Source organism: Eucyclogobius newberryi, unplaced genomic scaffold (genome assembly GCF_026437365.1).
Source record: "Eucyclogobius newberryi isolate DKJ021-1_F unplaced genomic scaffold, fEucNew1.0.hap1 SCAF_12, whole genome shotgun sequence".
Classification (NCBI taxonomy): domain Eukaryota; kingdom Metazoa; phylum Chordata; class Actinopteri; order Gobiiformes; family Gobiidae; genus Eucyclogobius; species Eucyclogobius newberryi.
Genome location: NW_027315746.1, coordinates 16,679,496 through 16,702,646, shown reverse-complemented (window position 1 = coordinate 16,702,646; position 23,151 = coordinate 16,679,496). Strand labels below are relative to the sequence as shown.

Here is a 23,151-nt window from a genome sequence, read left to right as displayed (position 1 = left end):
TCCCAGTAATTGTGTAAAGGAGCAACTGAAAACCTTAACGGTAACTAAATAAAAAACAAAAGAAGAATTGGGCAAAGTGCAGAACATACAATACACACGTTCAAGGTCAATCACAGCACTGCAAATTACAAGTAAGATAAGAGATAAGATAAGATAATCCTTTATTGTCCACACATGGGGAAATTTCATTGTTGCAACGCAGCTAGATACAGAGGAAAATAACAGATAACTTTAAAGAAGTTTAAAAAACACTCTTAAAGGTGCCATTACATGCTTTTTTTCACGTTTCATAGTCTATCCTAAGTGTATAATTGATAATAATAAGTGTTGTGCAACACCCTTAACATAATAGTTAAGAAATATCACCCAGACCTTGGACCCCCTCACCAACCCGGAAATGCAAACGGCTTGGTTTGATATTCGCCCCCACCCTTGCGAAGAGCGATCTGGCTCCACCGCCCGTCAGTTTGGAGATTGGAGGAAAGGAGATAGTCTGTAATATAGCTAAACACTGCGGGAATCAATCAAAAAAACACTCTGGGTACATATATGAAGCACAAATAGCAATGTAAGAAGGTTAAAAGCTCTGAAAAGTCGATTGCATGTTATGGGACCTTTAATAGAAGAACTCTTATAAACAAAAACGCTTATAACAAAAACTCCTATAGACAAAACCTCCCATTTCTCAACAAGGGATGGAGGGGGAAAATAAATGAAGATAAAAAAAAAAAAAAAAAAAATATCCATCCATCTATTTTCTATCACTTGTTCCCTTTCAAATATAAAATATAAAATAAATTAAATACATTTTAAAAAAAACGGTACATACATACAAACAGTGCTTGTGCAATTTGTTTATACAGCCCAGAGATAAAAAGTGTATTTGTTATACACCTGGTTGTATTTCTCAAGATCAAACTTTTCTTTGTTATTGTTGGACCCCCTTCTGTCTTCCCTGTTGCCCAACTTTCTATTTTTGTCACTTGTTCACGCTGCCTCCACCTCTCTTTTCTTCACCCCATGTGGCGAGGTGTTTGTTGGGTCCTTACACTCTTCTCCTGACAGCTCCTAAATGCAGACCTCGCCTCAGTGTCCTGATCTTTAATGTTGCAGTTCTTGTTGTACACACACAAGCTTTGCTCCCTGTCGCGCTGCCAGTGCTGTTGCCAGGCTCAGACGTTTGGGCAGATGGCTGGGTAATTGGTCAGTATTACCTTTAAACTGGCAGCAGTAATTAATGCCTTCACCTTATCGCTGTGTGTCTGCTTATAATAATACGCACACAGCATTTCTCCTTCTGTCGCTCCCCGTCTCGCTCCTGTCACTGACTTCCTGACGCTGTCGATGAGCGCGTCATCTTTTCACCGTCTGTCATCATACTCCCACCTGGTTTCATTATCTGTCTCACTCATATGAGCTTCAAACGCCCCCCTGCTTTGTTATTTCTGCACATTTGGAACACAACGCCATTCTTGTTTTGTGTATCGCTCCAGGAAAGCGAGAGACTCTCTGCCAACTTTCCGTCAGTTCTTCAGCTCGGCGTTCAGTTTGACCCACGTCAGCTTGTCCTCCATGAAAGTCCCTCCCGATTCACTACGGTGAGTCACGGCAGTTATTCTATGTATTTCAATGTGTCGTGGAAGTACTTTAATGGTTAAATACACATATTATACAGAGGAACGGTGGAAAAGCAAAAGTTCTCTTCAATTTGATTTACATTTTATTCCGACAACAAACTATTCTGTGCTGATCCAAGCCCTGATAAATGAAACAAATGCCAGATCAAATGCAATAACGATATGCCAGAAATGACCGATTCAGCAATACTAAGGCGATTGCACAAAAAATGTTGAAATTGTTTATGTGACCAGCGTTTTATGTTATAATTTTCCAAATATAATCTTACAGATTCTACTTACTTTGTTGAAATGATTCAACCAATTAAAAAAGCCCTGACTGCAAGTTACATGTTTCAGAGATAAAATCAGAAAGGCCCTTCTTAAATGGTCCAATGGTCCTTTCTAATAAGAACTTATATAAGATGAATAGCTGCTTTTATATTATAAATTGGTGGCACTAATATGTCTGGAAAATTATACCAAACGTACCAAACTGTCTCATTAACATAGCTTTAACTAACTATGTGTGCTTACAGCCTAATTAAAGCCTTTAAAAATGGCATGAACTTCTTACCATTTCAAACATTTCAGCTGCTTATAAATAGAAGCTGTGTGAAAAAAGATGGTTTAAAATGGGAACATTACTGAGTTGGAACTTGAGTGTACTGAAATTGTCTCTGAAGATTTGGGATAAAAGAGGCTCATGACAATCCATGCGTATAAACCACTGTACCCTCCTCTTGAGGCAGACGGCATATTTTAGTTTTATTCAATGCTAAATTCTGGCTGTCATAATGTGGCATATGACTTTGAATGAAAGGATTTGTGCTAGTTAATTCCACAATAATCCTTCGACAACATTTTGCTGCATATTGTATTGTCTCTAGCCCTCGAGCCAATTATTCTATTATTATATAGAGTGTTTTTTACCATGTATCGCACAACCAATTATATGTTTTGTTGAATGCTTAGTAGGTGGTTAGCTGTCTTGCCTTCAAATAAACAGCATAAACAGCAGCCTTGGATCTCCACAGCAACCAATAAGGTTTCTGTTGCTTTGTAACTGTGTCCATTACGAAGTCACAGTTAATAAGAGAGTAAACAAAGCAAAGTGCCAGCAATTGAGATGATTGTGTGCTGCATCGATGGCCCTCGTCCAAAATGGCTGCAGCAGCGGACTCCACACAGCACTTCTGGTCATTACCTCCTCCTGGTGTGATTCTTAACTGTGTGGTCATTGTAGAGCCTCCAACTGAGCTTTAAATGTGCAAATGCTTTGTGTCCAGACTGAAAATACCAGGCGCCTTTGTGCATGTTTGACAAATACTCTCTCACGCATTCATATATGTTGTTAGATATGTAGGCAAGATATTTTTCAGTCTGCTTTAGGTTAAAAGGGTACGGTAATAGTATTCATGAATTATGGGCAAGAACAAATTTCCCCAAATGACAAACACTGTGGGAAATAGAAAAATAGAAAAATATTCGGGTACCCCTAGCTTTGTTTTTATTACAAAACTAAAGACAGTGTAATCTCTCATTTATCCAGGAGTGTTCCATTGTAGAAAAGACTGACAACTGAAACGTTTCTGCAATAAAGAACACATAAACACAGTAATAAAGCTGGACTATGGACCAGGGCTAGACTAAACTTAAATCAAACTGGATTAACAGCCTGATTCTAATACAACTCGGCGCCACACTTTTAGTTGCATGAATATATAATCTCTTTAGTCCCATATTTCAACTATTTTGTTACATGATCCTTCTTTTTAAATTAAAAATCATTAATATGCCTTAATCTATTGCATCAATGACATTCTTTAACAGTGTCACTTCTTTACTTTGAATCCGTTGCTATGTGTTTGGGATAATCTTCTGCTCTATTGCACATTGCCACGCTGCTTTTGATTATTATTGCCACTGATTCCGCCTGTATCCTCACTTTTTTCACATTAATCTCTTTCCTCCATGTGTTCGCCCGCTTCTGTCTGTGAATGCCTCCTTCCTCCTGCAGGGCTTTGTTCTTGGGCCTGTCCAATAACCCTCATATCGCTGATTTACACCTGGACATCAGCGGCTGCGAGGTACGCTGTCTACGGATGTATTCACCCATGTCTCCAAAGATTATAGTGCTCAGGGGTTACAGTATCCCATCATGCTTTGCTCCCCTCTCTTGTCTTCTCGCAGCTGAGGTCGGCCGGAGCGGCAGTCATTCAGGAGCTGTTCCCTCGAGTCTCCTGTGTGGGGACGTTAGACATTTCTGATAATGGTGAGAGACAGCGCTGCACATGTTTGTCCTGCGGCTGTGATTGTTTGTAGCATTGTTCTGTTTTTGTACCAGTCAAAATGTCATGTATCATAGACTCAGTTTGTGTTGTTGTCAAAGCAAAAGCAAACTAAAGGCCACAGTGCTTACAGGTACTTGTTATTTTTTCTGCTTTTATTATGTATTTGTTTGTCAATGTGTCACTACAATAAATCTGACCGACTCTATGACCATTTAACATTTAACGTTTTCCAAGCATTTAAATGTGCTCTGTGTAACTTTTGTTGTTGGAGGGATTCGTCACCTGCTTGGGTCCATGGAGATGTTATTGCTATAACTGGAATATTCCACAATAAGGCATTATTTGGCTAATCTATCTGGCATTTATTTAACTTCTGTGTTGTTATTGCTCCCTTGAAGATCCCCCCTTTAAAACAATGTATTTTTTACTGTGAGCAGGGATACTTCTCCACAGATCTGACCTGTAAAGTTGAATTCTGTGTTGTGGAGTATGCTAAGCAAAGTAATAACATCTCCATAGAGACAATCAGGTGCCAGCAAAGTTACATAACTCAACTTTATCAATCATAGGTAATCAATTTGGTACAAGTATCGTTTGTGTCAAGGCAAGTGTATTTGTAGAGCTCAAATCATACACAAAGTTATTCAAAATGCTTTACACAAAAGGAAAAGCTGCATTAAAAGCACAATACAAACAGATAAAAATGTAAAACAAAGAATTTACTTCAAAAGAGAAGAGTGCACAGCTAAACCGAACTGCTTTTAACCTAGATTCAATTAAAGCAATCCGATTTTTTATTATAAACATTTTTTTGTTACACAGCTGTGATCTCATTTTAAATAACATTGAGCTGCACGTATCGCTTAAACTTCCACAGTGAATGTTTCTTTCATATAATTTTATTGCAGTTCAAATGTGGTCAGAGCGTCTGTTCATATTCTGTATACACTATACAGCTATACACACATTAAACTCACATTACAAATATACATACAATATATGCACATTGTATTATGACTATCTAGTGGCCAGTAAACCTATAATAAACAAACTAAATCGCTTTTCTTTCCTCTGAAAATGATGCTCAGCTTTTAGTGTTTGATTGGCCTGCTGTCCTACATAGACCACTGATTTCCCTTTTGATTATCTCCCTTTATTAATATTTGAAGCTTGCCTTAATTCAGTGCTTATATTTTTGTCCATATAACAGGCTTTTGTTTGTGGTTGATTTCGCCATGGTAACAGTCCTCCTCCATCCTTGAGTGTTTTGAAGATGAGAGTTTTTCGAAGAGCGGGTTAATTGGTTTGGCTGTATTTGGGCTGTATCTGTACAATCTGCGTAATCGTACAGAAAACAAACAACAAGGCCGATGCTGAGCTGAAACGCTTTCTCAGCTGTTCTTGCCTTCTCGCTCAGCAACTGATTTATCTATTAAACATGCACAATGTAACTTTTGCGGTGGAAGGTCTGCCAACTGCTCGCCTCTGTGGAGATGTCTGAGATGGTTTTCCTGGAATGTTCCACAGTATTGAACTTGTACATCTCAATGGAGACAAAAAAGCAAGGAAAAACACCAGCAAGGGAACAAATACAAGCTTAAAAGGTTGCGTAATTCCAAGCAAAACTACACGATTTCTATGGAGATAAGCGGGTGGTGAACCAAACACCAGCGCACCTTTAAAAAAAAAAACTGAAATATTTATGGGGGCAAGAATATTACTGCATGTCTCATTCACTTTCTTGGACCTGTTGGATTGATACGTACCCCAAGGAATATAAATGTGTCCCAATTAAAGTGACCACCTGTCCCTCTTTTGGTTGGCAATTTAAGCCCCTGCATGTCCCTCGTTCCACTTATTTAGAGAATGTCCCGCCTTTTCACTGGTGACAGGATGGATGCATTTTATAAAATAGTGACATTACATAGAAAACAAAATAACATAAATAGTCTTCGCAAAAAATGTATGGGTGCTCTAGGGATCATCTCAAAATAGGTTGAAGATTAAAAGACAGAAAAAAAAATTGTCTCTCTCTGGACCCCCCCAAAAGACTTAAAAAAAAAATGTCTGGCATCACATAAAATGTTACACGTTGTGGAAGTAAAGCAACAAAGCAAGACGAAAATTATTAAGTCTTTTCAGCTTCAACCCATTTTGAGATGATCCCCTAGTTTTTAGTACGATGTGACCTATTTCTATTCCAAACCCTCCAAATAAACATAGAAAATCATAGCAGTGATTAAGTATCATGTCCGTCTATTTGTGTCCCATTGTACAAGTATTTGAGGTGGTCACGATGTTCACGATGCCATCACCAAACAAACACCCTACAATCAAAGACACCATGAAGATGCATCAAAACAGTGTTATTTAGTATTTCTTGAGTGATTTGTGATTCGTCACGTCATTGCTCCGTCTCGCGCTCTTCGCTTGAATACTAATTGGGCTTCTGGAACAGGCTTGGAGGCAGACATGTTGGCCGTGGTCCCTGCGTTCTCCCACCACCCGTCCCTCAAACACCTGATGCTGGGGAAGAACTTCAACATCAAGGGCAGGTAGGTGGCACCGGCAGACGCAGTGCAGGTGGCCACAGACTGCACTGATGACGGATGTTTCCCTGTTCTTTCTGTGCCTCCTCAGGGTGCTGGATGAGACGCTGCAGAAACTAGTTCATTTGGTGCAAGAGGAAGACTGTGTGAGTTGTGTTGCGGAGTTTGTTTTGATTTTCAGACGTGTTTTTTTGCTACACATCATCACAATGTCTTACTTGCAGTAAGACATTGAGCTGGTTTTCCTCTGCATAGATCTTACCTGTAACTTGGCCTGAATGCTACAATACGTTTGATATACACGTTTAATGCAGCACATTCTAGGCAAAGACATGTAGGAAAAGTTACATTGTGCATCTTAAAATGGGGATGACATTTACACATAAGCTACATCCAAGTGTCACATAATTATTCCTCCATTCCAATGCAATAATTTCACTAAGCAGCTTGTAAACAAGGTGCTTATATTTTTGCATGTTACATAAGTTCACGCAAAGGGCCAAATGTCCTCTAAAAAGTGCTATGTTTTTATTCATACAAATGTACTGACTGTTGAGGTATCAAATGATTCATTTTGTTTCTGCTTCTCATCTACACTGCTCCTTAGGCTCTCTGCACTATCTGGTCTGAAAATCCAGCATGACAAGTAGCTTAGTCAATTATTTACCAGTTTTTATGGTGTGAACAGACAGCTTTGCTCTCACATTCACTCACTGAACAAGGAACACACAACAGAGAAGTTAGTGTCAGCTGGTGGAGAGATAGCCACTGTTACTCAAGCGGTTTACATGTACATTAACTTTTATTTTTTTATTTTATATTCACGGTATGTGTTTATTTTGGCAATAGTTGTCTAAATTATAGTCTTGTTTTGGATGGAAAATAAAAATGGTAACAAATAGTAACAGCTAGGGTGGTTATAAAAAATGTACATCCAGATACTAATCAATACTGGTATCGATACTCTTTGAACAAGTGTCAATAATGAAGAGGAAACAGTAATTAAATCTGTTAGAAGTTGGGCTTTTAGAGTCATATTTATCTTTGTCAGACTTAATACAAGACCAAATGATGCATGACCACTTCTATTTTGTGACGAAAGAGACATTATTCTGATAAAAAGGTTTTTATGTTTTTATCAACATTTGGTTATCAACATGAGTATCGAGTTTAAGCCTCTTTAGTATCAAAATCATAACATTTTAGTATCGTAACAACACTGCAGTTGTAGCAATAGAAACAATAGTAGTTTTAGTAACATCTGTAGATTCACAAAAGGAGATGCACGTAATATTTGAAGGCAGCAGGCTATTTTTTGTTACCCTTTTTTTGACAAATACAGAGTTCCCTCCTGCTTGTTCATTTCACATTTCTCTATATAAGTGTCTTGGTTTTGGTTCACACTTTATACTATTACAACATATTAGTCAGGCCCTGCAGACATTGCCATGAAATCTCCTGCAGTTTTAATGTTATTCAGCATTTTAATACGCCCTTACAATATTTGCATTTTGAATTACGGAGCCATGACGGCAGTTTCATTTCTGTGATTTCTTCCTATGATTAGCCATAATTTCTCTGCTCGGTGAAAAAAACCATACAATTTCATGCACGAAGTCTCTATATCTCTGAGTTGAATTTTTAACAACTTCTTTCTGTTTTTTCCATTTCCAATCATCCTCTTTTCACCTGGATATTATCTCACACACGCTCTCAACTTCTAATGAGTCCCACTGCAGGAAGACACTGTTTTTACTTTAGTTTCTGACTTACAGCCGCACTACTCTGGAAGGGTTTTGGGTTAAGGAAAGAGAAAACAGGGAAAACAATCGGGGTGCAAATGAGCCATCAATTACTATTCAGAAGTGTGTAAATATTTAAAATGCTACTTTCAAATTCAGATTTCTACATGTATTGCATTTTAAAACATAGTAACAATACAACACAGTGTACTTTGTCTAGATTGACCCAAACTTGCAAAAAATGGAGGTTTCACTTAGAAAATAATCAATTGTAATAACTAGAGCTTTTTTTTGCCTTGTCAGGGCACTGGGTCAAAAATATGGTCGGATCCTAGAGATAGAGTCTTTATTTGACCAAGAAAATATTGATAAATGACCCACATTTCAAAGACGTTGGCGGGAAAATTGTACTTTCACTTAAAATACATTGTCATTTTTTATGGCTGTTATGTGATTATTCAAATGTTATTCTCTAATCAATTACAAAAAGGTGTAATTATAAATCAGTTTTTGTGTCAGTGAACAATTCACAAACTAGGAACAACAACAATGTCTATATAAAAGTATAGAATATGCTAAAATAATTCTTTATAAATGATTTGCTCTGCTTATCATGGTAAAATGAATAAAGTATGTTATATTCTTATCCAAGAAGAACTCCTCTTTCATGTCCTCCGTTCTTCAGGCTCTTCAGTCCCTCTCGCTGGCTGACTCGAGGCTGCGTCAGAAGGGCACGGTGCTGGTCAATGCCCTGGGCTCGAACGCCTGTCTGAGGAAGGTGGACCTGAGTGGGAACAGTCTGGAGGACGCGGGCGCCAAGATGCTCAGCAAGGCCCTGCAAATCAACACCACACTCAGGTGGGACTCGTGTAAGGTCAAGTGAAGAGTGCAGTTCACTGAAAATTAGACGAAACTTTATATGTGTGGAGAACTATACATAAACATAAATCAAACACATTTAGACACTAACACATAACTGAATAAATAAGTCTCAAGTCTTATTCCCAAGCTAAATTTCCCATGAGAACTTTTTGCTCCTAATTACCCTCTAAGCCAGGGGTGTCCAAACTGTTTTCACCAAGGGCCGCATTTTGAAACTAAAACGGGGCAGAGGGCCACAAACAACTTGACAATGTCGAATTTGTTGAATGACAAAGTGAATCATTCGAAATTTTGCATTTGACGTAATTGCAATGAGCCTCTACAAATTTAATTAGACCTAGAATATGAATATTAGGTTGGTATAACATCAATATGCCAGAATTTTCCCAATTTCACAGTAAAAAGTACTACTTTTTGTTGTTTGGGCCGACATAGCAGGAAGCTGGAGGGCCAACAAAAATTGGTTTGAGGGCCGCAATTGGCCCCCGGGCCCTAGTTTGGACATGCCTGCCCTAACCCTAATAGCAGCTAATTTTTCATCACTCTGAAATCCATGGATACACTGTTTAGCGTATAAGCTGTTTTCATGATGTTGTGGCAGTACGAGTATTTTGATATTGTTTGAATGGTAAGTTGTCCAACAACGCCACCCCAATTTAAACTGGGGAAAATTAGTAAGGCACGCAGATAAGGATTACTGATGAGACAGAGACAGTTCCATAAATTACAACATGTTTATTATTTAAATAGATAATGCTAACAATCTAAGACACATTTTAACCAAGACCATAATATTTTTAAACAATCTAACCTAAAAGCTAAAATGCTACCACTCAACACCACGCACACACACATACACATGAATAAACTCAATAAGACCGTTGGAGGGGGGGCTGAGGTTTAGCCGTGGAGGTAAACAAATGGGGCAGTAACCTAATAAGAAAACGCCAAAACAACAAAACAGTGCACCACAAACCAAAACGCGGGAACCACCACCAGGGGAATCCACCACGGTGTCAGACCATCAGCCCCTATAACACAGAAAAATGTATTAAAAGCGGTACATAATTTGAGTCCAGTGTAGGCACGGCAAAGGGATATGCAGGTAGAGCAGCAGAAAAATGTCTATATCGCGCCCATGCGCGACACACCCAGCGCAGAGCTGGTACAGACCACGGGAGAGCACAATCGGGCAGCGTGGGGGCTCAATCAAGCGCCGGCCTGCGCCGTCAGTCCGACCAGGAGGATGTTAGTCCGCGCAAAGCGGGTTACTCCGAGCACAGCGGCAGCGGCAAAGCGGCCAAGCGGAGCGGCAGCAGAGCGGAACGGCAGCGGCAAAGCGGAGCGGCAGCAAAGCGGCAGCTCTCTTTGGAGCGCGACTTAGAGCTCCGATGAGGGAGAGGCGAGAGCGAACAGCTACGTCAAAGCCTAAGCTTGCGGTAGTGAGTGACCCGCATCTGTGGTTACAGGTGACTGTCCGTGCTGCCGTGAGGCGCTGGAGGAACGCGGAAGTGTGACGCCGGTGGGCGGGCACAATGCGAGAGGCCAGAGGGGGCGTAAAAATCAGGGGGGGCATTTTTATGAATGGCGACCGGCATGAATGGCCAATGAGAACGCGGGCTCAGATCTAAGGGCGGCCCAAAATGCGATATGGCCACATCCACTCCCCCAATCTGCATCGGCGCCCCGCCGATGGCCTAAAACAGCCTAAAAGCTGGCACTTGTGGAAGGAGCCGGGGACTCTGACTCCCCTTGAGGCTGCCGACTCACCGGTCTTGGGAGATGATGGAGGTTCTGATGTTTGCCCGCTGTTGGCCTTGTGGACCTACGCACGGACCGCTCAGTTGGACTAGTCATGGTGGTAGTGACTGTCACAAACTGGGGCTGGTCGGCAAAGGAATCAGGTGGAACCAAAATGGGTCCAGCGGCATCTGGGGAAGGGCACCATATTGCCCCAGAGGGTGGTAAAGCCTGCGGAAGCAGTAACAAATCTCCCTCGTGGGACGACCCCTCTTCAGGGTTTCGCACCGTGGGCTCCACTGGAGGGACTGATGCTGGAGCGAGATCTGGAACCTCACTCTGGATCAGGCACTTCAACAGGGAGCGGTGCACCCTCTTGATTTTGGTTGGTTGTCCAACTGGGGCAACTGTGTACACAGTTCCACCCTCATGTGGAACTTGCACAACCACATGTTTAGTGGGGCACCACTGGTCATGAATTTTCTGGCGGCCTCTCACACCATAGTCCCGGAGCAACACGAGCTGGCCCTCATTAAGGGGTAACTCCTGGACATGTCGGTCGTGGGTTGCCTTTCTACGGGCAGCAGCTAAACGCAGTTTCTCTCTTGCCCCATCGAAAGCCATTTGCAGACGGGCCTGGTGCTCCTTAACCCACTCGTGTACAGTCCCGCCAAGTGGGTCCTGTACCTGTCCCAGCAAGAAGTCGATAGGGAGCCGCGGTTCCTGCCCAAACATCAAAAAGAATGGTGACTCCCCAGTCGACTGATGTGGGGTAGTGTTATAGGCAAAGAGCACCTGTGGCAAGCAAGCGCTCCAGTCCCTCTTACGGGACACAGGCAGAGCACGCAGCAAGTTGTGCAGCGTCCGATTGAAGCGCTCACACTGCCCATTACCAGCAGGGTGGTAAGGAGTAGTGCGCGACTTCACAATCCCATACAGACTGCACAACTGCTGGATCAGTTGGCTCTCAAAATTACGGCCCTGGTCAGAGTGGATGCGGGCCGGAACCCCAAACTTGCCAAACCACTCCGTTACCAGAACCTGTGCAACCGTGCTGGCACGTTGGTCGCGGGTTGGCACCGCCATTGTGTACTTGCTGAAGACATCAGTCATCACAAGAACATTTTCTAGGCCAGCTGCGGTTGGCTCCAACAGCGTAAAATCAATAGCCACAATTTCATTTGGTCTTGAAGAGAGTAGGTGGCCCATGAAGGCATGTGCCGCATGATCATTGTTCTTTGCGAACTGACACCTCTCACAAGCCTGGCACCACTGGGTGACCTCCTGGGACATACCTGGCCAATAACAGCGGGGGCGAAGCAGAGCCAATGTCCTCTCCACGCCTTGATGCCCATGGTCTTGATGGACCTGATTGAGGACCTCCCGAACCAAGGCCCTAGGCAGGACGAGTTGGCAAACTGCCCCACCGCCGTCGGAGCGAAACACCTGCCTGTACAACAAACCGCCCAGCTCCACCAGATGGTCCCACTGACTCACCAGAACCGAGGCCGGCTGTGAGAGGACACGCCGCTCTTCACGAGTGGGCCGGCGCTGTTCTACCCAGAAAGTCAGGACCTCCTGAATGACTGGGTCAGCCTGCTGGAGTGTATAAAAGAGCAGCAGGGGAATGGTGGGGGAAGACTGTTACCACAGACTGAGTTGCCCCCGTCTGTACCCCCTGCAAGGCTTGCTGTAATGGCTGCGGTAGAGAGGTACTTGCTGCTACCCCGGACTCGTCCCTGGGTGAGGTCCATGGCTGACGGGACAAGGCATCAGCATTCCGGTTCGACTTACCCGATCGATACTTCAGTTCAAAATCAAACAACGCCAACTGGGCTGCCCAACGCTGCTCAACAGCACCCAGTTTAGCAGACGCGAGATAGCTCAGGGGGTTATTGTCTGTATAGACCACGCACTTGTGGCCCAAAAGATACTCTCTGAACTTCTCCGTCAATGCCCATTTAAGAGCCAATAGCTCCAGTTTCATGGAGCTATAATTGCACATATTCCGCTCTGTAAGTCGGAGTCCTCTGCTAGCATATGCGATGGGTCTGACTTTCCCTTCCTGCTCCTGGGAGAGAACTGCGCCTAAGCCCACATGGCTGGCGTCTACTTCCAGGATAAAGGGAAGAGAAAAATCTGCATATGCCAGCACTGGGGCAGACGTGAGTTTGGCCTTCAAGGTCTCGAAGCTCTGCTGGCACTCCTCAGTCCAAGGGACTGCAGCACGCCGAGAGGTTCTCTTCCCCAACCGACTCCCGGTCAGCTCGGCCACTCTGCGATGTAAGGGAGCGGCCAGTTTAGCAAAGCCGTCGACAAAACGTCGGTAGTAGCTTGCAAACCCCAAGAAGGAGCGCAGGTCAGAAACCGTAGATGGGACAGGCCAGTTTGCTACTACGTCAATTTTGCCGGGATCAGTGGCCACTCCCTGGTCAGAAATCACGTGCCCCAAATAGTGCACCTCCCGCTGGAAGAACCGGCACTTGCTCTGCTTTGCCTTGAGCCCTTCCTTCTGCAACCTCCCAAGCACCACCTCCAGCCTCTCCAAGTGTTGCCTTACCGTAGATGAAAAAACCACAATATCATCCAGGTAGAGGAGGAGAGACTGGCACGGCTGGTCACCAAAAATGCGTTGCATAAGTCGTTGGAAGGTGCTGGGAGCATTGCAGAGCCCAAAAGGCATGCGATTCCACTCAAACAGACCAAAAGGTGTACAGAACGCCGTCTTGTGCCGATCGCCCTCTGCGACAGGGACCTGATTGTACCCGCTGGCCAGATCCAAAGTGGAAAACCAGCGGGCCCCCGTCAAAGCGTCGAGCGACTCTTCGATACGTGGGAGTGGAAAGGCATCCTTTCGGGTCTTTATGTTCAGTTGGCGATAGTCAACACATAGACGAAGGCTGCCGTCCTTCTTCCGGACCAAGACAATGGGTGATGCATAGGGGCTGGAGCTCTCTCTGATTATCTGCGCTTTCAAGAGCTGATGGATATGCTCTTTGACCAGCTCATACTCAGATGGTGGGATACGGCGGTAGCGCTGACGGACTGGGACATCATCCAGTAGTGGAATGTCATGGGTGATCAGGTTGGTACAACCCAAATCCTGATCATTCGCAGCAAACACAGAGGAATATTTCCAAAGTAATGCCCGCACCTCCACCTGCTCCTCAGGGGGCAGGGGGGATAGGTCAATGGCTGCGATGGGGTCCGTGGCGGAGGAAGCGACACTTTGAGAGGAGACACTCGCAGCCACTGCGGGAAATTCCGTCACTCCTGCAGGAAGACTCACCACATTGACATTGTCCAGAGTCCCTACTAGGGTACGCGGGTAAAGCAGCACATCGTTGTCACCGACATTGACAATAGGAATGTACGCCGTGCCACGGACTACCTGGACCAGAGCAGGGGATGCCAGCAGGCCTGCAGGCAATCCCCGCTCCAAAGGCTCAAACAAGACCGTGGCACCTGAATAATGTGTCGAACAGGTAGCAGGGACGATTTTCGTAACACCCCCCGGGATGCGAACAGCTCGTTTTCCCTGCAACTTGACCATACCTGGTTGTTTGGGGGTGGGCCGCAGGTCTGCAGCGTGGCACCTCTGAAACGCTTCCACCAATGGAGTTGGGCATGTGACCACAGGGGCTGTATCGAAAAGTGCAGGCCCATACTGTCCAAACAGTTCCTTGTAACATCTGCGGAGCACATTCATTCCCAAAACTCCAGGGACTTGGGGAGAGCATTGACCAGACGGGTCCCTCACTACTAACACTCCACAGTGGGGCATCACTTTACCACAGAGCTCAATAGGCAATTCTAAATATCCAATGTAAGGGATGGACAGACCATTGGCAGCTTTAAGCTGTAGCCAATGGCAAGCCTGCAAGCGTTCTTCCCCCCATGGCTCAAAATGCCTGCGGAAAAAGCTTTCTGTAATGGTAGACACCATCGACCCAGTGTCCACAAGACATGGCACAATTACGCCATCCATGTCTACATCAAGATGTGGACAGGATGCTATCAACTTTGGAACGTTCCCCCCTCCGTTAGTGGTTGAGCTAGTGGATGCCCCACCCGTGCGTTGGCTCCGCGACACGGTGGGCGCTAGTTTTCCGACGTTTGATTAAAGCGACGGCGGGTCGGCAAAGAGGGTTCGTGGCGACTGGGAACACGAGGGCCATCACAGTCTCTGGCAATATGGCCAGATTGCTGGCAACGATTACACACAATCGGGCCATAACGAGGGGAGCGACTACGCTGGTGTGCAGTTTGCGTGTTCTGCAATAATGCAATGCTTTGCGTCAACAGCTCAAGTTGTTCCTGTTGCTTTTTCAACATCTCCTTCATTTCGCTAACCTCAGTCCGTGTAGGGGTGGCCTCAGGCCCCGGGTTTCCACGCATGGCATATTGTATACCAAAGGCCGAGGGCACTGAATTGCTTCGACCTCTCATGCCGGCCGGCAGACCTTCAAGCTCCCACCTGATTGCCTCTCCCCTGACCTCAAGCAGAGTCGCCCTAGGGTACCGGCGCACATACTGTTTCAACTCCCGACGCAAGGAACCATCACTCACGTGCTCAATAAACTGGTCGCGCATTAAATCCTCAGCATTTGGTATGTCTCCCGGGGCTTGCATTTTAACCCTTTCCATCAAGTTCAGCAGGGCCAGGGAGAACTCCTGCAATGTCTCACCTTCCTGCTGTCTCCTGGAGAAGAGGGCCTCCTGCAGAGCAACATAGGACTCTGTGCACCCGTATAATTCCTTAAGAATAGAGACTATCCTAGTCGGGTCCTGGTGCTCTACGGCAGATCGATATTTTAGTTCTTCCTTCGCCTCCCCCTCCAGGTGATCAAGAAGGAAGTATGCCTGGTCCGCCAGTGACAGGTGCCGCGCCCTCATACAGGCCTGTGCTTCCTCGGCCCACTCACCCACACTAATCCCTGTACTGCCCCTAAACATGGGACATTTTCGGTCCCTCGGAATAAATACCAACCGGTCTATGGCAGGGGTGGCGGGGGGCACAGGCACTGCAGAGCCACCAGCACCAGAACCAGCTGCAGCACGTCCCTGGCGCAGCTGTACATTATCTGCTTTTAGTTGAGTAATTTGGTTCCTTAATTCCTGCAGCTCTTCCTCCATGGCTGTTGCTCAAAAGAGAGACTTCCGCTTTGCCCTTTAAAAAAACACACAAGTTACTTTTGCCGCTTGCCACAACAATCACAAAAATCAAATACACAAATAACTTTGGTGGAACTAGCCTCTGCCTCCAAAACAGCAAATCCTGCCAACAACGCCAAAAATGTGGCAGTACGAGTATTTTGATATTGTTTGAATGGTAAGTTGTCCAACAACGCCACCCCAATTTAAACTGGGGAAAATTAGTAAGGCACGCAGATAAGGATTACTGATGAGACAGAGACAGTTCCATAAATTACAACATGTTTATTATTTAAATAGATAATGCTAACAATCTAAGACACATTTTAACCAAGACCATAATATTTTTAAACAATCTAACCTAAAAGCTAAGATGCTACCACTCAACACCACGCACACACACATACACATGAATAAACTCAATAAGACCGTTGGAGGGGGGGCTGAGGTTTAGCCGTGGAGGTAAACAAATGGGGCAGTAACCTAATAAGAAAACGCCAAAACAACAAAACAGTGCACCACAAACCAAAACGCGGGAACCACCACCAGGGGAATCCACCACGGTGTCAGACCATCAGCCCCTATAACACAGAAAAATGTATTAAAAGCGGTACATAATTTGAGTCCAGTGTAGGCACGGCAAAGGGATATGCAGGTAGAGCAGCAGAAAAATGTCTATATCGCGCCCATGCGCGACACACCCAGCGCAGAGCTGGTACAGACCACGGGAGAGCACAATCGGGCAGCGTGGGGGCTCAATCAAGCGCCGGCCTGCGCCGTCAGTCCGACCAGGAGGATGTTAGTCCGCGCAAAGCGGGTTACTCCGAGCACAGCGGCAGCGGCAAAGCGGCCAAGCGGAGCGGCAGCAGAGCGGAACGGCAGCGGCAAAGCGGAGCGGCAGCAAAGCGGCAGCTCTCTTTGGAGCGCGACTTAGAGCTCCGATGAGGGAGAGGCGAGAGCGAACAGCTACGTCAAAGCCTAAGCTTGCGGTAGTGAGTGACCCGCATCTGTGGTTACAGGTGACTGTCCGTGCTGCCGTGAGGCGCTGGAGGAACGCGGAAGTGTGACGCCGGTGGGCGGGCACAATGCGAGAGGCCAGAGGGGGCGTAAAAATCAGGGGGGGCATTTTTATGAATGGCGACCGGCATGAATGGCCAATGAGAACGCGGGCTCAGATCTAAGGGCGGCCCAAAATGCGATATGGCCACAATGTCAAGCACAAGCAATTTAACGTGCAAGACGCTCCTTCTACTTTTTAAAAACGACCTTAAAATATGTGTCAATACATTAGTTGGATGAAACTGAGTGGATACAAACAGTGGTAAATCACACCAAGCAGCTCAAACAGGAGTACAGTATCTGTGTGTGGGAGTAGTGCGAAGTGAACACAGCTGGATATGAGGGAAGATGGAGCAAAGTTTGATGGGATGGACAGGGAAGACCTCCTGGGGTGTGTGATTTGGGGTTTGCTGGAGGAAGATCTAGGGCAGAGTTATGAAATGATGGAGGTAAGGAGGGATAAAAGGAAAGAGTGACGTATTAGAAACATGAGTTGGACAGCTGAGTGTGGGAAGGCTGCTCTGAAGTCGCAGGAGCTCATTAGTTTATTGGCTCGGGTCCATGCATCCCTAATTTGGGGATGCGGTCGAACACTCCTCAGCTAAGTTTGTGTGGGTTTGGAGTTTTATCTCACTTTTCGCAGCTTTTGGGTAAAAACATGTCAACTTATGCTATGGCTATTATGTGTTATATAACTTGGAAATTAAAAAAAACTCCAAAATGTATCAGTAATGCTGGATTTGAATATATATTTTTGTGTAGAATGGCTGAAGAAAACCAACCCAATTATATCCGTTTCTCCTTACGACTAAGATTTTTAGATGTCGATCTTGACTCTTGATCTAGATTTCTGACGATAAAAGATCTTGTACATATAATTGAATGAAGTTTGAAAGTTATATGATAATGATAGAAGCACATAATTTGTCTAATAAACAATCAAAGGGCATTCCTGTTTCCCCACCAATAGCTAGATTTTACCTGCTGCAATCTTAATGACATAGACATCTATTTCAACTAATAAATTGGAGTTGCACTGTGAGAGTTTTAATTTTTCAAACAAATGTAAAATTCCTTTTCATATTTGTCAGGGTTGCTGCTGATGTCTTGGGAACGCGATGCAGAAAAAGAAACACTATTTCTACTTTTGTGCTCGTGACGAGTCGTCTCAAAAGCATCAGTTCTGTGTCTGTTTTTCTTATCTTTTATCTTTGGTTTGATCCCTCTCAGGAGCGTGATGTGGGACCGCAACAACACCACAGCGACCGGCTTCCAGGACGTGGCGAGAGCGATGGAGCAGTAAGACACGCCACGCACCCAAAACGTTGCTTTGAAGAGCATTATGTACACGTGTCAATTCAGACGGCCATTAAAAAACCCTGATCCTATCTTTTATACATTGTGACTGTGCAATGTTTACTATTACACAAGATTTCATCATTTTTCTGAGGCACTTGCTGTTCAGGCCTATATTATTTCTGTCTGAGCTGTTAAAGCGTTAGAAGATGTGGGTGAATTAGCATTTTGCAAATTAAAAATAACAGCCGGAAAAGTGCCTTGGGTGTTGTTGTGTGTTCTTGTTAACATCAAACGTATTACAACGGCAGATGTATAAATCATTTAACCTCCTCTCCACCTTCTTCTTCTTCTCTCTGTTTGTGATATTAGTAACTTTACCCTGCAGTACATGCCCCTCCCGCTCAGCGACATCTCTCAGGCGTATCGCGGCGCCCCCGAGAAAACCGAACATGCTCTGACCAAGGTGAGGACAAAATGTTTCTGTCGACTTTTTCTCTGAAGAGAACTGGGGATTTTTTTCCCCTTAGCTGTACCAAGGATCACAGAAAAAAAGGAAAAATGTTGTACATATTTTGACTTATGTTCACTGACAAAAGCGCGTGAAATATTTATGCTGTAGATACATGAAAATATCAGCATTCCTCCCAATGTTTAGTGATCGGCCAGTGTTTTTTATTGTGCTTTTCATCTCTTTCCTGACACAAGCCTTACATTTGTACTATCACTGGTACATTTTCCACATCGATGTACGTCCCTACTACATGCTTTTGTCATCCTTCATCAGATCTTAACAGCTCTATAATGAGTTTTAGTTTATTGCTACTTTCCACTTGACTGAAAGTAGCAGCTCTCAAAATTAGCAGTTTGTGATTCATCAATAATTTGCTTGTCTTGGTGTCAATGTCTACTTTTGATTTATAAGTTGATGCAACATTTGGGATCTACTGTTATTTCTGAGTTTATGACAACACAGCTTTAACTCAGCTGTGTTGTGTTATTTACTCCAAAAACATACTGTCATTCCCGATCCCAGAAAAATCAAAAATAAGTTTATTTATTCAGCTTCGTGTCTACTGAAGCCAATATCTTTAAATAATTGATCATTGTAACCACTGCTGCTGTCATCGTCTCAGCTGCAGTATGTTGGACTGGAACTTTTTAACTCTTATTTGCTTATCTTTACCAAATGTTACGGTCACTTTTAATTAGCAGTGGTCCTTTCATTTTATTTTACTTGGGCTGCAAGTAGCACTTAACAGACTGTTTGCATGTCTTGTCAAACTCGCATGCCCCAGCTGTTTTAGCCATCAGCCAGTCACAGTGAGCAATTAGAAAAGCACAAACTAGAAGAAAAGTAAACAGACAAGTAAAAATGTTATGGTTTTGTAGTTCTGTCTTGTTTTGGTAAATATTTTGTCAGAAAAAATGGCTATAATGTATCATTTTATTGCCTCAGGGCTTATAAATTTATTTTAGTTTTAGGATTGGAACAATATTTATATTTGCTGAATCTGAATTTTTCCTGCATTCAACCATTTTAACAACTGACTTTTAAAATCCCATCGATTTTGACTCAAACAGGTTCAAACGTTCCAGATACAAATACCTCCAGTCAGAGCTATACTACACGTTACCTATTGGTTTTTGACTTCTCGAAAAATATGGATGAAAATAAATAAATTCAAATAAATGAATTCAAAGACAACCTTTTCTTTTAAGATTCTCTCTTTTTCTCATTACGATGCAAATGGCCCTGTCTCCTGTCTTTTCCACGACCTCGCTAAACACCTGTCTTGTTGGTTTTCTCGTGTGATGTTCCTTTGTGTGAGGCAGATCCAGCGCGCTCTGCTGAGGAACAACCAAACTCAGAGCTTCTCTCAGAAACAGGCCTTGCGACTTCACCAGGGCCTTGTCACCAGCACTGCCGAACAGGTAAGTGTCAGAGTGCAGTAACTAGAGATGCAAAGTGTTTATATCTTTGACTCAGGTGTTTTATCAGGTGATGGAGCGACTCTGCTCACGGGTGCAGCAGCAGGTGTATGTTCTCAAAGGCTGTGAGGAGACAGAAGACGTCCAGACCGCCAGACAGATCCTGAAAGAGGCCCGAAACTCAAGAGCGGTACGACACCCATTCATCCGCTTGAACCTTTTTTTCCTTTGTTGAGTTCAAGTCTTTGAACTCAATTTGAACCAGTTTGCATTCTTGTTGCTGAGCCCTGCTGCTCCTCTGCTCTCTTCTCCATCAGCTGTACCCCTCCCTGTGTGAGCTGGCACACGTCCTGTCTGTGGACGGCCCAGTCAGACAGAGGCTGGACACACTGGCAGGCGAGCTGGCCAAGGCCGCTGACAAAGAACTGCAAGTAAGACCAGCTAGTACTAAAAGTGTTATAAATATTCATGAGCTTTTACTAAAACAAACCCTTCAAAGCCGTTTAATAGAAACCATGTTACCACGTCCATTAGGGAGAAACTGTCTTTGATAATCATACTCTAACATCCAGCATACACTAAGAGTTCTGTCTAATTTAACATGCTAAAAAGGGTGATAGGAAATAGATCATTTGCTGGGTGACTCGAAAAGGAACACAAATCATGCCCAAATCAGACTTTCCCCCAACAAAAACCTTCAAAGTTCAGCAGAATCGACTTATAAGAGCATTTTTAAAGTGTGATAATTGTTTCTCACTTAAAGTTGTGTCATAGATTATAATTATATTGCAGTCAAAATAATAAAATGCCTTCATAAAGTAATGGTACATAGTTCACATCCCCCATATTCACTATCCAAAAGCCTCAGTATAGAAAGTGTGCGTTTCATTCATTAATAAAAGATCATATAGCGAAGAAGGCAGATGATAACCATTTATAAATAATTCAATGTTTTTTAGATGCATACACTCGACATGACTTTGTTCTTTACATCCAGGTTGTGGTAGACTCGATGGTGTCTCTGTGCCGGGAGCTGTGTCCAATGTCATGTGCGGCCGCAGAAAGACTCAGCCCCCCTTTGTCGTCCATCTCAGAACAAGTGTCCATTCCCCGCTCCTCAATTCGCAACGCCCTGATGGAGAGGGCAGCCGAGGACATCAACAAAGCCCTGGAGTAAGATTCAGGGCCAGTTCAAAGAGTTCTGATACATAGAAATGTACTGGAAAAAGGAATGTTTTCTTCTGTATTTTTCAGAGAGGTGAAGTTATCCGTGGTCTCCTATCTGACAAACTCAATAGTGGATCAAATTCTGCAAGAACTCTATGCCAGTCATAAAACCCTGGTACTGGTAATATCTCTTTACTGCATGCCTTCTTTGTAGGGGTAGAAAACATGAAGTTAAAATCTTCAATTTTGCCATAGAGTCACTTCCAATGCTAAAAAGCTTAATAACACGTATATATTTCAGTTTTTAGAAATTTATTTGAAGTATAAAGTAGCAACAATGCAATTATCATTACTCTGCAGCTACTTCAACAACCCCAGCGAAGCAGTAGTGCCTTTTTTACTTATTTATCATTCAGTTATATCTTCAAGGTCCCTGTTAATTACTTGACAAACTATGGCAATTACAGATCTTAGCTTTCATTGCATATTCCATTTTTCACTGTTCAATACTTTATTATTTCATATGTATTATTTCTTCTGCAAAAAGTGAGACATTTCTTTGATATAAGAATAAAATGATGATGTGTATGATTTACTGACATTCAAACGAGAACCTAAGACACGTGAACAGAAGATGTGAGGAGTTTGTTGGCCACCGCCGCTCTTTCCTCTCTTGTTTTGTATTCCCCTCACCTTCACTCTCTTCTGTATCTCACTCTCCTCTCTGGGTTTTATAGCGCCCTCGGTTTGTCCTCTATCATGTCTCGAGCAGCTTTGGTTTTCAAGGAGTTGTTTTTTATTCATATAGACACAGAAAACAGAGCAGTGCCAGGTGCTATTTTGTACTGGTGTTTTTTGGTACAAGGGCACTCCACTCGTGTGTGTGTGTGAAGGCTGGTATCCCTCATGTCACCACGCTCTCTTTGTGCATTACTTCAGCTGCGGCAGGTATCACAAGTCAAGCGCTGGGACGACGCGGGGACAGGGAGACGCACCGTCAGACACTCCAGGTTGGTAGAGGCCTTGGACTTCCCCGACGAGGACTTCGGAGTCAGCCTGGGAATCGTAAGTACGGTTCAGTGCTGAAGCGTAAGAATGACATACTGTGAATTTGTTTACGTGATTTACTTGGAAATGTGTGTTTTACTTTTGTACTCTTTGAAACTCATATGTCTAATGGAAAGAAGTTGCTTAGTGTAGGCGTGACCACATATCAACTACAAGCAGGAACATTCTAGTCCCTCATTACCGCTCAACAGCCGTTTTCTCTGCCAACCTACAGAGCCTTGAAGTTAAATTACAATTGTACACATTTAGGATAGTTATATACCGTATTTTCCAGACTATAAGTCGTACCTTTTTTCATAGTTTTGGCCGGGGTGCGACTTATACTTATATTTATACTTATATATACAGATACTTATACTCCGGAGTGACTTATATGTGATATTATTTGTTATTTGCAACCGCATTTCATACTCCAGTGCGACTTATATATGTTTATTTCCTTCTCTATTATGCATTTTTTGGCTTATACTCCGCTTATACTTAAAATACGGTATGTTTTATTTTGTATTTTTGTATGACCATAGGACACCATGGCTATCAAGAAACGCAGTTCAAGAACCAGAAGAATCCGACCGGTGTCTACTAGACCGAGTACGACCTCACTTTATTCAGTACAATCTGTGTGAATAAAACATGAATCAATATGTGTGTT

General features: G+C 43.7%; 1 protein-coding gene across 5 annotated transcripts in view; it reads left to right on the top strand.

Annotated features, from left to right (window-relative positions):
- Positions 1–23,151, top strand: part of carmil3 (capping protein regulator and myosin 1 linker 3) — an 88,189-nt gene that overhangs the window by 52,940 nt on the left and 12,098 nt on the right. For 4 of the 5 annotated variants that reach the window (XM_072440975.1, XM_072440976.1, XM_072440974.1 and 1 more), the window contains exons 16-30: positions 1,494–1,598; positions 3,637–3,706; positions 3,810–3,891; positions 6,369–6,465; positions 6,551–6,605; positions 8,887–9,059; positions 18,267–18,335; positions 18,705–18,798; positions 20,169–20,267; positions 20,335–20,454; positions 20,582–20,695; positions 21,262–21,437; positions 21,519–21,612; positions 22,371–22,496; positions 23,024–23,090. In XM_072440975.1, coding sequence (XP_072297076.1) covers positions 1,494–1,598; positions 3,637–3,706; positions 3,810–3,891; positions 6,369–6,465; positions 6,551–6,605; positions 8,887–9,059; positions 18,267–18,335; positions 18,705–18,798; positions 20,169–20,267; positions 20,335–20,454; positions 20,582–20,695; positions 21,262–21,437; positions 21,519–21,612; positions 22,371–22,496; positions 23,024–23,090 — 1,541 coding nt within the window. The remainder of the gene's footprint in view (positions 1–1,493; positions 1,599–3,636; positions 3,707–3,809; positions 3,892–6,368; positions 6,466–6,550; positions 6,606–8,886; positions 9,060–18,266; positions 18,336–18,704; positions 18,799–20,168; positions 20,268–20,334; positions 20,455–20,581; positions 20,696–21,261; positions 21,438–21,518; positions 21,613–22,370; positions 22,497–23,023; positions 23,091–23,151) is intronic. The other variant, XM_072440973.1, reaches the window with a different exon arrangement.